The following is a 16,339-nucleotide window of genomic DNA, read 5'->3' on the forward strand; positions in this document are numbered from 1 at the left end:
TGAAAGAGTAAGTGTTCATGTTTGCAGCAAGGCCCAGAAAACTACAGTTTCAAAATAGCACAGCTTTTTTCTGCTACCACTGAATCAGGAAAACATCTTTTTTCTTTCTTTTTTTTTATTGAAAAATAAAAAAAATTTCCGCCTCCTCCCAGCCTCCCATTTCCCTCCCCTTTCTCCCACAGCACTCCCCCTCCCCCCACTCCTTTCCCCCTCCCTCTGCAGTCCGAAGAGCAGTCAGGGTTCGCTGCCCTGTGGAAAGTCCAAGGTCCTCCCCCCTCCATCTAGGTCTAGGAAAGTGAGCATCCAAACTGGCTAGGCTCCCACAAAACCAGAACATGAAGTAGGATCAAACCCCAGTGCCATTGTCTTTGGCTTCTCATCAGTCCTCATTGTTCAGAGAGTCCGGTTTTATCCCATGCTTTTTCAGTTCCAGTCCAGCTGGCCTTGGTGAGCTCCCAATAGATCTGTCCCTCTGTCTCAATGGGTTGGTGCACCCCTCACGGTCCTAACTTTCTTGCTCATGTTCTCCCTCCTTCTGCTCCTCATTGGGACCTTGGGAGCTTATTCCGGTTTCTAATTCTTCTCAACTAACAGGTCTATTTAGGTGGTTCACCTGGTCCTGGTTTAACTTTGGTGTATGGTGTTTATCTAAAAAAATGTCCATTTCTTTTACATTTTCCAGTTTTGTGGCATACATGTTTTTGTAGTAAGATCTAATGATTCTCTGAATTTCCTCTGTGTCTGTGTTTATGTCCCCCTTTTCATTTCTGATCTTATTAATTTGCATTTTCTCTTTGCCATTTGATTAGTTTGGATACGGGTTTATCAATCTTGTTTATTTTCTCCAGGAACCAGCTTTTTGTTTCATTGATTCTTTGGATTGTTTTCTGTGATTCTATTTTGTTGATTTCAGCCCTCAGTTTGATTATTTCCAGTCTTCTACTCCTCCTAGGTGAGTCTGCTTCTTTTTTTTTCTAGAGCTTTCAGGTGGGCTGTTAAGTCTCCAACGTGTGTTTTCTCTGTTTTCTTTAAGTGGGCACTTAGTGCTATGAACATTCCTCTTAGGACTGCTTTCATAGTGTCCCATGAGTTTCAGTATGTTGTTTCTTTATTTTCATTAAATTCAAGGAAGGCTTTAATTTTTTTCTTTATTTCTTCCTTAATCCAGGTGTGGTTCAGCAGTTGACTGTTCAGTTTCCATGAATTTGTAGGCCTTCTGGGGGTAGCATTGTTGTTGAATTCTAACTTTAATCCATGGTGATCCGATAAGGCGCAGGTAGTTACTAATATTTTTTTGTATCTCTGGAAGTTTGGTTTGTTACCGAGTATGAGGTCAATTTTCGAGAAGGTTCCATGAGCTGCAGAGAAGAAGGTATATTCTTTCCTATTTGGGTGGAATGTTCTATGGATGTCTGTTAAGTCTATTTGATTCATTACCTCCATTAATTCTCTTATTTCTCTGTTGGGTTTCTGTCTGATTGACCTGTCCATTGGTGAGAGAGGAGTGTTGAAGTCTCCTACTATTAGTGTGTGCGGTTTGATGACTGGCTTGAGTTTTAGCAATGTTTCTTTTACATACATGGGTGCTTTTATATTAGGGGCATAGATATTCAGGATTGAGACTTCATCCTGATGAATTGTTTCTGATATGAGTATAAAATGTCCCTCTCCATCTCTTCTGATTGATTTAAGTTTGAAGTCAACTTTGTTAGAAATTAGTATGGCCACACCTGCTTGTTTCTTAGGTCCATTTGCTTGATAAGCCTTTTCCCAGCCCTTTACTCTGAGTAGGTGCCTGTCTTTGTGGTTGAGGTGTGTTTCTTGTAGAAAGCAAAATGTTGGATCCTGTTTTCGTATCCAATCTCTTAGACTGTGCCTTTTTATAGGTGAGTTGAGTCCATTGACATTAAATGATATTAATGACCAGTGGTTGTTAACTCCGGTCACTTTTTCGGCAGTAGACTTTGTGTGTATCCCTTCTTCGGGTTGTGCTGGTGAAGGGTCTCTAGATGTCTGAGTTATTGTGGTCATTGTTGGACTCCTTGGTTAGTGATTTTCCTTCTATTACTTTCTGTAAGGCTGGATTTGTGGCTATGTATTGTTTAAATTTGTTTTTATCCTGGAAAATTTTGTTTTCTCCATTTATATTGAACGAAAGCTTGGCTGGGTATAGTAGTCTGGGCTTGCATCCCTGGTCTCTTATTTTCTGAAGTACCTCTATCCAGGACCTTCTGGCTTTCATGGTTTCCATAGAGAATTCAGGTGTAAGTCTGATAGGTTTACCTTTATATGTAACTTGGCCTTTTTCCTTTGCAGCTCTTAATATTCTTTTTTTATTCTGTATGCTTTGTGTTTTGATTATTATACCGTGAGGGGATGTTTTTTTTTTTGATCCAGTCTATTCGGTGTTCTGTATGCTTCTTGAAACTTCATAGGTATATCCAAAAAATGGATAATGAAATAATAGTACATTTACACAATTGAGTATTACTCAGCAGTAAAAAATGACATCTTGAAATTTACAGTCAACTGGATGAAATAGAAAATAAAACATCTTGAATGAGTTAACCCAGACCCAGAAATACAAACATGAACTTACACCCAGTAATTAATGGAAACAGTGACCCACACACAAGCACTGGGATATATTCCTGTAGTTCATTTGAAGGGAGCGAAGAGGGATCATATGAGAAAGGAGGAGTCAAGATCATAAAGGCAAATAATTCTGTAACTATATTTCAGCCATTAGAGATTCTTCTGTTGAAAATTCTCTGATTAGATCTATACCCCGATTAATTTTTTTAAATTCAATTATTTGGTATTTTGATATCTACTTATTTATTTATATATTTTTATTGAAAAAAAATTCTGCCTCCTCTCAGCCTCCCATTTCCCTCCCCCTCCTCCCACTCCTCTCCCTCTCCCCCCACTCCTCTCCCCCCTCCCTCTCCAGTACAAAAAGCAGTCAGGGTTCCCTGCCCTGTGGAAAGTCCAAGATCCTCCCCTCTCCATCCAGGTCTAGTAAGGTGAGCATCCAAACTGGCTAGGCTCCCACAAAGCCAGAACATGAAGTAAGATCAAACCCCAGTGCCATTGTCCTTGGCTTCTCATCAGCTTTTATTGTCCACCATATTCAGAGAGTCTGGTTTTAATCCATGCTTTTTCAGTCACAGACCAGCTGGCCTTGGTGAACTCCCAATAGATCACCCCACTGTCTCAGTGGGTGGGTGCACCCCTCACGGTCCTGACTTCCCTGCTCATGTTTTCCCTCCTTCTGCTCCTCACTGGGACCTTGGGAGCTCATTCCGGTATTCCAATGTGGGTCTCTGTCTCTATCTCCATCCATTGCCACATGAAGGTTCCCAGTGATGGCTCTCCTGGTGCCAAGATCAGATCCTGATATCTACTTTTTAAAAGTTCTTTATAAATGTTGATGATCAGCCCACTGTCAGATGTGGGGTGGGTGAAGATATTTACCCATTCTGTGGGTTGCTGTTTTATATTATTTATAATGTCCTTTGGTGTAAAGCTTTTCAGTTTTAGGAGGTAACATTTATTAATTATTGATCTCTGTGTCTGTGCTTTACTTCAAAAGTACCAGGCGACCACCTCCTGTGTGGAAGGTGCAAATTGTTCCTGTAAGTTGCTCAGATTCTTTGACTGCCAGACAATGTGGAATATGGGCCTGCATTTTTTGGCCTCAACACATATATTAATTGGCCTTTTGCCTTTTCTTCTGTATGCTTAGTGTTTTTTTTTTTGTTCTTGTTTATTTTTTTTTGGTCCAGTCTGGTATTTCTGTTGTAAGGCCACAGGGTTCTGGTGTTACCATATTGCCCTTTATGTTGTTGAATGTATTCTCACAATGCATTTACTTCTCTGTTCTTCTAACTGGTGTGTGTGGTGCTTGTGCCTATAGGCCATGATAATGTTGCCAAAAAGGCTGTCCACAGGGAGGATGTTGTGATGTGGGAGTGTCATATCAATCTGTTGATTTCTTTGACTAAGCAATAAAGAAACTGCTAGGCCCATTTGATAGGCCCACCCTTAGGTGGGTGGAGTAAACAGAACAGAACGCTGGGAGGAAGAGGAAGTGAGGTCAGACTCCGCAGCTCTCCTCTCCGGAGCAGACGTAGGAGAGACGCCATGCTACCTGCTCCAGGGAAGACGCACGCTATGAAGCTCCGACCCAGGATGGACTTAGGCTAGAATCTTCCCGGTAAGCGCACCTAGGGGCGCTACACAGATGATTAGAAATGAGCTAAATTAATATGTGAGAATTAGCCTAGAAGAGGCTAGATAGGAATGGGTCAAAGCAGTGTTTAAATGAATACAGTGTCTGTGTAATTATTTCGGGGCATAAGCTAGCCGAGCCGAGCCAGGCGGCTGGGGTTTTGGGGACCCAGCCCCGCCGCTCATATTACTACAAATGGCGCCCAACGTGGGGCTCGAACCCACGACCCTGAGATTAAGAGTCTCATGCTCTACCGACTGTTTTTAGGGCCTAGAGATTGGTGCAGTTCAGCTGGGAGACCAATCAATCACCTGTTCTTATAACTGGTGTGGATGGCACTTGTGCCTGTCAGGTTTGCTGATGTTGAGGGTGAAGGCTGTTTGCGATGAGAATTCTGTGGTAGTTGGGGGTAGATGAAAGAGTGGGTCTTGTGGGAACTGAGTCCAGTGGGTGACATTGGTGGTGCCCCCTGCCCACAGGTCAGGAAGTTAACCATTAAGTTTCTTAACAGGTATTCAATTTCATCTGTAAAAAAAGTCAAGATGAGCTAAAGAGTTTATATAAACACACCATACATGAATGGAAAAGGCCACTCTCAAAAGCCAAAATGTTGGTGAAAATCTCAGTAAAAAGATTGGGCAATCTCCCTAAAAATTATGGTCAGTGAAGAACCCACAAACTACTATAAATGTTAAAGGATATTGCTACTGCATTGAGTTGCATGTGAGAGCTGGATGGAAGTAGACACCACTTCCCTGGCAGAATAACATAGAGAAATTAGGCTGTGACGACTGAGCTGGATGATACCTCCTTTCTGGTAGAATTCATACTGCCGGAAAATGCTATAAAGAGTTCTGGGCAAAATTGTCATTTACAGTACTGGTTTGTTATGGTCCCTATGTGCTAATGGTAATATACCATCTTATATTACTAATATGCTAGGCAATATGTGCAAACTGGTTCAATAGTGGCATGACAAGCATGTATGTAATTAACTGCTTTCTGCCATCTAGTTACTGTAAGCCAAGTTGAAAGACCACAGCTGTTGTGAGCATAGACCCCACAGGAAAAGCAACTTCTATTTTTCTGTTAAGTACAGATGATATAATTGTCAAATTGTCTTTTAAACATATGTGCTCATGCCCAAGATTACAACTACTGTCACTCACAGTTGAGAATGAAAAAAAATTCTGTGTCCAAATGGGAAGTGTACTCCAGATGCTCACAGCCAGTCAGCTTCTGGGAATAAGTGACTGTTTCTATGTATTTTTTATCACCTGAATCTCAGGACTTAAACAAAAACAGTTAGTCTAAAAACTGGTACAAAGTGATAATTGCTATTTTTGAATCAGAGCAGGGAGGTATCAGTAGGAGACATAGCTGCTATTGATCTCTTGAAGGATTATGTTATAACAAGGACACACATTTGAAATACTACCTAATTGTCATAAATATTCGAAGGACTTATATCTAACAAGGCCAGATACCTGAAATTCTTCTCTGGGGAAGTTCCTTCTGTGATCACTCCATAAGGGCATTCTGTCTGGCCAATTTGCCTTGTATGTCAAGTTATAGATACAGAACAGACTTTAAAATTTCTCGACATAAAATGGGACAAAGACTGGACTATGAGAGCTTGTTTATATGCCAGAAAATATAGCACAGGAATAAGTCAACCTACTAACAGAATACAGGAATATTGTGCCTGATATATGAGAAACACACTGCTAAGGGTTCCAAAGCTGAGTTAGAAAGTGTGTTATCGCACAAGAGAATTTGCATTTAGAGACAGCCAACTATTTAAAAGGCTATACATTTCATGGGCTGAGCCTATGTGAATTTAACCTCCATCAGAAGTGTCAGTCTCTGGTGGCTTGCCTTCCAAATTGTCAGTTATTATTATTGTATATCTTTGTGAAATCCATCAAGCATACATCAGTGATTTTCTTAATGTCTTCTATTACACCCTTTCCATTTTTTCTTAATTGTGTCTTCACTAGTAAATTATAGATTACATAATAAGATTTCTATAAGCATCTTCAAAAATTGTGACAAATTAGGGAATCAAGTCTAAAATTGTGTGTGTGTGTGTGTGTGTGTGTGTGTGTATTTGAGATGGACCAGCAGGTTAAAATCCTTATTACAAAAGTCTGATTATTTGAGTTTATTCCCTGGTACTCACATAAAAGTAAAAGAGAAACCCTCATTCACCCACAAATAGTAAGAAATATATTATTTTTTTTAATGAGATAATTTGAAAATTCAGAAAAAAGTTACATTTTTTAGGAAATTTAATATGAGATGGGGGATGTTAGGGGTAGAATCAGAAATTTAAGTGTTTCCTTGAGAGAGATCTGATCAATAGACCCTGATAGAGTCTCAGAATAAGCAAGACAAACAAGCCTTGTACAGATTGCTGTAATAGTAGGATAGGAAAGTTTAGTCCTGGAACTTGGATGGAATAAGGTCAAGAACTAGTGGTATGTTAGGACCAATTGAGTCAATGAATAGACAAGTCTTAATTATCCCTGTCAAATACAGAGAAAATTATTGACCTGCTTAAAACAATCCTAGGTTAGTAAACAGAGAAGCAAAAGCCAAAGTACAACAGAAACAAAACCACTAGGATTTAATGTATATAACTTAATCAACACACAGAGTAGTATTACTTTCCCTGAAAAGTTAAGGGACAGCTAAAATGTATACAGTAACAGAGAATGAAAAATGAAATTAAATAGAGTGTCATAGCTGGAAAGTTTGCCATCTAGCACTTACAAAAGACATTTCCCTTTGAAGTGCACTTTCCTCTGGTTTTAGACTGTGTTTTCAGTGGCAGTACTAGCTGAGGAGCAGCACAGATAAGAACCCTATGACTCTCTGGAATAGGATATGTTAAAATGCTGTCAGATATTTTCTAATGATCCCTGTAAGCATTGTTTAGACTTTTAAAAATTGCTGTACTTAGGGAATCAGACAGAATATAGCAGAGCTTGGGTGAAGGTGGTTTGAAAGTTGGTCATTGCTCAGTGGTCAGTTACTTACATCAAGGGCATTAAAGATAGAGTGAATGACTCCGTAAAATTAGGATTAATTAAAGTCAGACTGACTTTTCAGACTGAAGAACACTTTCTGTTATCTTCCACAACAAAATAAAAGCCAAAACCTGTTTGAGGTATGAATTGTCTGACGCCAAATTTTATCTGACAACCACTCACATGTCTTTTCACTCACAGTTTTGTATATAACAGTATTTAACACTTTAACTGTAAGATTTATGTGTGTTTATAAAGTTGTTATTTGAAAATAGCCTTTACATCTCTTCACACCCCTATTCCTCAAAGTACCTAAGGAAGTATATTATATATCTCACTAGAAACCACTACACAGCTACACAGATAAAAAGATTTTGAACAAAAGAAGAAAATGTTGTGGTATGGGAAGTCCTTCTGTATATGTGTTGCTTTTATTGGTTAATGAATAAAGAAGCTGCTCCAGCCAATAGCTTAACAGAACATAGCCAGGCTGAAATATATATATTTGGAGAGAAGGCAGAGTCAGTGAGATGCTATGTAGCTGCCTCCTGAAGCCCATCGAACTTTGCCAGTATGCCATGACCTCATGGTGATGCATAGATTAATGAAAATGGGTTAGTTTAGGATATAAAACTAAGTCAGAAATACTTTTAAACTTGGCCAAACAGTATTACAAATAATATAGTTTCTAATTGATTATTTCAGGGCTGAGCAGCCAGGAACAAATGAACAGCCTTCCTCCAACAACAAATTGGTGCTCAACGTGGTGGACTATATCCATATAAAACCCGAGAAAGCTCAAAAGTAATTTTAGACACAAAAGAAAAGAGGTGACCATGGCTTCTTGGTAGCCAGCATGTTGCTTGTGGAATGCTGCAGCTCCTTTTAGAGAGGTCTTTCTGATTCATCAGTAGCAGAAAAGAAAACCACATGGTTTCAAAACAGCAGCTTCCTCGGCCATGCTGCCAGCACAAACTCTGTTTTGTTCAGGAGGCCGAGCATTTAAATGGGGTTTGTGAGAAGCATAATATAAACCACTTAATGGCTCAACATAGACCTGTTGGAACTGGTCTATGTTCAACTGAACATAGACCAATTGGTTTGAACATAATACAAACCACTTAATGGCTCAACATAGACCTGTTGGACATAGACCATATTGGAGCCATAGTTCCAATATGTTGGACCTGGGGCAGTGTGTGAGGCTTGCAGAGAGCAAAGCAGCCTTAGTCCTAGTCATGCCACCACTTAGCTTTTAAAGAAGTGTTTAGTATTTTAAGAAGCGTTCCTGAACAGAAAAGGATTTTAGATACACAATTCAGACATAAACAACATCTAAATGAGACACAGTGAGTTTAAAAAGTGTACATAGGCTTGGGAGAGAGAAGAAATAAGGGGACAGTAAACGTAATATAAAAGAGTACAGACAGACATAGATTAAAGAAGTAAAGATAATAAATATTAAACTTGTAGAAAAAGTAATAGAGTAAGAAAAATAAGCCACATAGATGGATTATACACAGAAAGTCTGGAATATGTATATTATTGTGTTTTCTTTAAATTATTTGACTGTGAAGAAGCTAAGAGTACAGGGAGATATTTCATTGTACAGGCTGATAAGCTAAACCAACACATATGTTTTAAAGATATCATGTCATCAGAATTTGGGTCTAAGGTTTTGTTACTTTGGAAAAGAAGTTCTTCTTTTGTTTCCATGAAAATGAGAACATGTGGCATTTTTATAGACTAATGTGGTTTGATGGACCAAGACTCCTGAAAGGTTGCTGTGAACACCCCCCCCCCCAAATTACTTAACCCAATAAACAGTAGGAAGTAGTTTGGAGCAAGCTATCCCAAATTCCCAAATGTTGTTTATAAATGTTGATTACATTTAAAGGGGCTTATGCTATAGAGATTTGCATTGGTACATAACTTGATTTATTGATACAAATTTATGGTCAGTTTTGTTATATGTATATTTCTTCTCTTGATGAAGGTATTGTGTTTGTGCAGTTCATTTAAAAACATAATGTATGATTAAGAAATAGAGGTCAATAGATAGTTATCTCTAATAGTCAAGCTTGTAGTCATGTTAGTTAGATTTTCTGGATGTACAGAGATATATTTCAGATGGATAGGCATTCTTCAAACCTTTCAAAGACTACAGAATATGGCATTTTATTAGAGTACTACTCAGCAGTAAAAAACAAGGACTTCTTGAATTTTACATACAAATGGATGGAAATAGAAAACACTATCCTGAGTGAGGTAAACCAGACCCAAAAAGAGGAACATGGGATGTACTCACTCATATTTGGTTTCTAGCCATAAATAAAGGACATTGAGCCTATAATTCACGATCCTTGAGAAGCTAAATAAGAAGGTGAACCCAAAGGAAAACATATAGGCATCCTCCTGAATATTAACCTTCATCAGGCGATGAAAGGAGACAGAGACAGAGACCCACATTGGAGCACCGGACTGAAATCTCAAGGTCCAAATCAGGAGCAGAAGGAGAGAGAGCACGAGCAAGGAACTCAGGACCGTGAGGGGTGCACCCACACACTGAGACAATGGGGATGTTCTATCGGGAACTCACCAAGGCCAGCTGGCCTGGGTCTGAAAAAGCATGGGATAAAACCAGACTTGCTGAACATAGTGGACAATGAGGACTACTGAGAACTCAAGAGCAATGGCAAAGGGTTTTTGATCCTACTGCACGTACTGGCTTTGGGGGAGCCTAGGCAGTTTGGATGCTCACCTTACTAGACTTGGATGGAGGTGGGTGGTCCTTGGACATCCCACAGGGCAGGGAACCCTGATTGCTCTTAGGGCTGATGAGGGAGGGGGTCTTGTTTGGTGGAGGGGGCGGGAAATGGGAGGTGGTGGCGGGGAGGAGGCAGAAATTTTAAATCAATCAATCAATCAATCAAAACAAAATGTTTAAGAGCTTGGGACTTTTCATGACAGTGAGACACATATGCTCCTGACAATATCAATTTACTTAAAGAAGAATATGAGCATTGAAGAGGATCCTTATGACATTGGTTAGCCATTTGGGCAAGAAACTGCCCTTGCCAGTAATGTTATGCTGTAAGAAGTGGACATGCAGGACCCACAGAAATGACTGCTGAACTTGATTAAAAATGAGATGATCCTTTGGGGTTCCTGCTTCATAAAAGATTGCCAGACATTCTGCCAGGACATAGAAGAAAGTGACTGACAAACTGCCAATATAGGTAGAACTGTCTTTGAAATTTCCTGCTTCATGGACAAGTCTGCTGGATACTATGGCCCTGTAGGCTGAACACGAATGCTCCAATGATACAGAACTTTGGGTGACTGTCCAGGCAGTGAGATGTTTCTGTCAATTCTAGAGTTTTGGAAGTTACTTACAATGCATTGTTGTTTACTTAGGTAACATTATATTTTTCTGGGGTCTTTGATGGAGTTGAAGAACAGATAGTTATAGTTTTCCTTAGTTATGATAAAAGATAAAGTAGATATAAATATTGTAACTACAATTCTTGCTTGATACCTGTTTTGTTATATGTAATTTTAATATGTTAAAGTTGAAAGCTTCCTTTTTATTTAAACAGAAAAGGGGAATTGGTGTGGGAATTCCTTCTGTATATGCATTGCTTTTATTGGTAAATGAATAAAGAAGCTGCTCTCAGCCAATGGCTTAACAGAACATAGCCAGGCTGGATGATCAATCTATCTGTTTGTCTGTCTGTCTTGTGTGGGGGAATGGGAGGGATGTGGGAGGAGGGGAGGAAGTGGGAATTTTGATTGGTATTATTTAGAAAGTAATAAAAAAGAAAAAAATAAAATAAAAATAACAGGGAACTATTACAAACCACTGAGATGTCTTTCAGTGGGTGGAGATTATCACTGTGGTATAGCTGCACCCAGCAATAAGAAGACCAAACAACTTAGATGGACTATAAAAGTACTGTAACAAATGGGAAAAGCCAGTCTCAAACAGTGAGAAACTATATGAATCCTCTTACAAAACAACAATGTATAGAGAAGGGGAATTGCCAAGTGGTGGGGGTGAGAGAAACAGCGATGAGGGTGAGTCTACAGGGTATCACCAGAGAGATCCTTTGTGGTGAGGGACAGATAGATCTGTGTTGATTGTACAAAGGCACAAACAAGTAAATACATGCAAGAGCTGGTGATATCACTATTGCAGGTAACTGGGTAATAGGTATAAGGGACTTCCTTATGTTGTTTTTCAAATTTTCTGTCAGTACACAATTATTTCAGCACAATGTGTTAAATAGTTCATTAAAAGCAGACTGAGGAGGAAGACATGAAGCAGCCTTGTACACATTAGACATCTAACTTACAAGTTAGCTTGTTCATTTATTCGACTTACTTCGTGCCTTCCTGCTTTGTCCGTACTGTGCTTGGGAACACAATGCCTACAGTCTTTTTGCTATTACAGCCTAGCTGACAAAAGTGAAGCAGATGGAACTCAAAGCTGTGGCCCCGCCCTCAGAAAGACAATGGTGTCACTAGAACTTTTCAAGTATTCTCTCTCTCTTTCTCTCTAGAAGTGAGTCAGTGAGATGCCATGTTGCCACGGCAGGGGATAGATGCCTGCTGCAGCTCGTTGCAACTTTGCTGGTAGGCCACACCCTCATGGTGATGCACAGATTAATGGAGATGGGTTAGTTTAGGATGTAAGAGTAAGCCAGAAATGCATTTAAGCTATTGGCCAAACAGTATTAAAAATAATATAGTTTCTGAGTGATTATTTCAGGACTAGCAGCCAGGAATGAACAAACAGCCTTCCTCCAGCAACAATGTTGTCATTTTCTTCTTATTATTATTATTTTCAATATCCAGTAAAATTAAATAAAATTAACTTAGAAACAACATTTACCAGATACGATTGGTTATTATAAAGTTCTAATAATTATAAAATGAATGTGCATCAATTCCCATATAAAAATAAAAAATAAGATTGCATATTGGAAATTTGTGTTCATGTGTAATGAATGGCTTGTTTTCACCTATGGTAATGGTCTCTGGGGATTTAATTCATATCTGAATCCTTAGATTCTTCAGAGACTTACTCTCAATGGTAAACAATGATTTTGGGAGATAGCTATGAGGCTATAAAACCATGTTATAATTATCTTGACTTTCTAATTTAAGATGAATTCTTATTTCGAAAGGTGAGTGCACTGACTTCTCTCTACCATTAGAGAGTGCTTTGTTCTTTGCAAATGTATGTGCTATACTTATAAGCTGTAGTTGAGAAACCAGTCAAGTGTAATCACACACAAATTTTAACTGAATCAACTAATTGTTAAAGTGTAATTCCGGTGAATAATTACTTTTTAAAGCCTTAGTTATAGTGCTTCTTATGTAACAGTAAGCTGCATAACATTTTCAATTCACACATTATATCAACTATAAAACTGAATGAATGAATCCTAATATTATTCAATGGAAATAGAACATGATATACTGTATTATATCATACAAGTAATTTGGAAAGGATATTTGGGTTTTTTAAAATTTCCACCTCCTCCCCTCCTCCCATTTCCCTCCCACTCCCCCCTTCTCCCTCTCGCTCCCTCTCCAGTCCTAAGAGAAGTCAGAGTTCCCTGCCCTGAGGGAAGTCCAAGGTCCTCCCCCCTCTATCCAGGTCTACTAAGGTGAGCATCTAAACCGACTAGGCTCCCACAAAGCCAATCCATGCAGTAGAATCAAAACCCAGTGTCATTGTCCTTGGCTTCTCAGTCAGTACTCATTGTCAGCCGCTTTCAGAAAGTCCTGTTTGATCACGTGCTCCATCAGTCCCAGTCCATCTGGCCTTGGTGAGCTCCCATTAGATCAGTCCCACTGTCTCAGTGGGTGGAGACACTCCTTGCAGTCCTGACTTCCTTGCTCATGTTCTCCCTCCTTCTGCTCCTCATTTGGACCTTGGGAACTCAGTCCAGTGCTTCAGTGTGGGTCTCTGTCTTTATCTCCATCCATTGCCGGATGAAGGTTCTATGGTGATATGCAATATATTCATCAGTGTGGCTATAGGATAAGGCCAGTCTTGGGCAGCAGAGGAGAGTGGAAAGGATATTTGAACCTGATAAATTATTTAAAACTTCATGACAAATTGTACATTTGTAAAATTTAATTTTTCTTGTGTATATGATAACTGTTTTGCTATTTTCATAATCCTCACTCATACTAACATCCTTAGTTTTAAAATCCATATGTATATTTTATTATATACACTCAATGTAAATGAAAATACATTAAAAGGCATTTCTAGAATTTCATTTAGAAATTTATGATTATATACATATGAATATATAAACACTGAGATTCCAATGTAATCTCAAATTATATATTTTGAACGATATATTTTTTAACTTTTTATTGATTCTTTGTGAATTTCACATCATGCATCCCAATCCCACACATCTCCTTGTTCCCTCACTTCCACCCTCTGCTCTTGTAACCTCCTTCCAAAAATAAACTTTAAACTAAAACCCCAAAGCCCAAACAAAGCAAAACAGACAAACAAACAAAAAACAAAAAATATTGGCATGGAAGCTGTAGTGTGGCAATGAATCACACATTATCCCATTTAGTTTATACATCTTTTCATTACAATGAGTCATTGTTCTGGCTTGAGGACTTTGGTTTCTACTACACCCCTGTAACTGGCCTCAACTAGAACTCCTCTTGGATATATTATTATTGCCTTGTATCATGGAGATCCTGTAGGTTTGGATTTGCAGATTTGGCCCCTTTACATGCTCGCGAGGTTCATAGATGAGATGGGTTTTGGGGTGGTGTACCTTGTAGTCCTGGTTCTGGGCCCAAGTGGTAGCTGGATTGTTTAGCCTGCTACCAGCACCACCATCCAGGTGAGCTCCCAGTACTTCCCAGGCTAACTCACTTAAAGTAGCAAACATCAAGGAGAGAGGCTGTTTCTCCTGTTATCACACCACTGTTTTTTTCAGGTGAGGTGCAAAGCCAGCTTTTCCATTTGCAAGCCCCTGACATCAGCTTTCCCACCTTTCACAGGGGGCAGTGGTAGGAGAGTGCATGTTTCCCTTGCCCTTGCCATCCATAGAATACAAGGAAGGGGAAACTGTGCTTATCACCCAGAGTCTGCCGGGCTTAGAAACACTCAGATGTTTGTGGGTAAAATTCTTCATGCCCAGGGCAGCAGACCTGGGGCAGAGTTGTTTGTCCTCCAGAGTCTGCCAGGCTTAGAAATGTTCATAGGTTCATGGGCGAAATTCTTCCCACCAATATATTTTTGTAACAACGTGTATCTGTGTGTTAATGAAAATGCAGTTACATATTTATAAATCCTTCCTGTCCTGTCTCCATCACAGCCTTGTTCTGGCAGCAGCTACACTGTCCCATGGCTTTCCCGGAGGATGGGAACCACACTGCGGTGACAGAGTTCATTTTACTGGGCCTGACAGATGACCCAGTCCTTAGAGTCATCCTCTTCATCATCATCCTGTGCATCTACCTGGTGACCGTGTCTGGGAACCTCAGCACCATCCTTCTCATCAGAGTCTCTTCCCAGCTCCATCATCCCATGTATTTTCTTCTCAGTCACCTAGCTACTGTTGACATAGGCCTCTCATCTTCTGTCACACCTAATATGCTTGTCAACTTCTTGGTAAAGCAAAATACTATCCCTTACGTTGGATGTGGCATCCAGCTCAGCTCAGCTGCTTTTTTTGGTGCATCTGAATGCTTCCTTCTGGCTGCCATGGCCTATGATCGATTTATGGCAATCTGCAACCCACTGCTTTATTCAACTAAAATGTCCTCAAAAGTCTGCATCCAGTTAGTTTTGGGATCATATATAGGGGGGTTTCTTAACTCTTCCTCTTTTATTTTTTCCTTCTTTTCTCTTCTATTTTGTGAACAAAATAGAGTCAATGACTTTTTCTGTGATTTTGCTCCATTGGTGGAACTCTCCTGTTCTGATGTCAGTGTCTATGTAGTTGTTATCTCATTTTCTGCTGGCTCAGTTACTATGGTAACAGTATTTGTCATAGCCATCTCCTACATCTATATCCTCATCACCATTCTGAAGATGCGCTCCACTGAGGGCCGCCACAAGGCCTTCTCCACCTGCACCTCCCACCTCACTGCAGTCACTCTCTACTATGGGACTGTCACCTTCATCTATGTGATGCCTAAATCAAGCTACTCAATGAACCAGAACAAAGTAGTGTCTGTGTTCTACATGGTCGTGGTTCCCATGTTGAATCCCCTCATCTACAGTCTTAAGAATAATGAGATTAAGGGTGCTCTGAAGAGACAGCTTAGTAAGAAAATATTTTCTTAGATATGTCTTTAATCCATTATGCTGTCATATGCTGTATAGTAATGACACACCATAGATATTGTGTTAAGTGGGAAATGGGTATTGATTGGTGAAATAAATGTTATGATATAAATTTACCAGACTCATATTTGGTAGTAATTTACAGTGTGAATATTCATAATCACAAATTAAATCATGTGTTCATAATAAGTTGTATGTAATACATTTCATGTGGAACTAAAATTTTTTCTATATAGAATTATTTTGTTTTTAATAATAAGCATGGAATCCAGAGCCTGGTAGAACCAATATGTTCTGCCTATAAGCCATAGCCTCAGGACCCCCAAGAATTCTTATAAGCTAATACTATCATATTTATTTATCATTATTTCTCAACTTAGTTCCTTATACTCAGGAACCCCATCATTGAAACAGTTCATTTCTGCAGGAACATAAGATTATCTCTTTTCTTCCCTCTGTGGTTCTACTTTGTCAGAAAGCTTCTTGACTTGAGACCAACTTTGATCTTCTACTGCTCATTGCCAGTGTCTCTACGTTAGGCTGACCTCTTTCACAAAAGATACCACCAATGAGATGGCTAGCAATGTGTCAACTTGATTACAATGTTGTTCTCAGATTTTTGTTCCAATATTACTACAAATAATTCTTGGATTGTTTGTACAGGTAATTAGCATACACCACATGTTAAATGAAGCAAATTATCTTATGTGATCAGCATTTTCTGATCAGTTT

General features: G+C 39.3%; 1 protein-coding gene across 1 annotated transcript; it reads left to right on the forward strand.

The window, feature by feature from the left end:
- The first annotated feature begins 14,661 nt into the window (after positions 1–14,661).
- LOC142850895 (olfactory receptor 5P66) lies at positions 14,662–15,607 on the forward strand. The gene has a single exon (XM_075974797.1). The coding sequence runs from the start codon at positions 14,663–14,665 to the stop codon at positions 15,605–15,607; it is 945 nt and encodes a 314-aa protein (XP_075830912.1). The 5' UTR covers position 14,662.
- The last annotated feature ends 732 nt before the right edge of the window (positions 15,608–16,339 follow it).

The sequence above is a fragment of the Microtus pennsylvanicus genome, chromosome 5 (assembly GCF_037038515.1).
Source record: "Microtus pennsylvanicus isolate mMicPen1 chromosome 5, mMicPen1.hap1, whole genome shotgun sequence".
Taxonomy (NCBI): domain Eukaryota; kingdom Metazoa; phylum Chordata; class Mammalia; order Rodentia; family Cricetidae; genus Microtus; species Microtus pennsylvanicus.

Bases quoted from the DNA above. Each gene is read 5' to 3' on its own strand.
- LOC142850895 (XM_075974797.1), top strand. From the start codon at position 14,663: ATGGCTTTCCCGGAGGATGGGAACCACACTGCGGTGACAGAGTTCATT.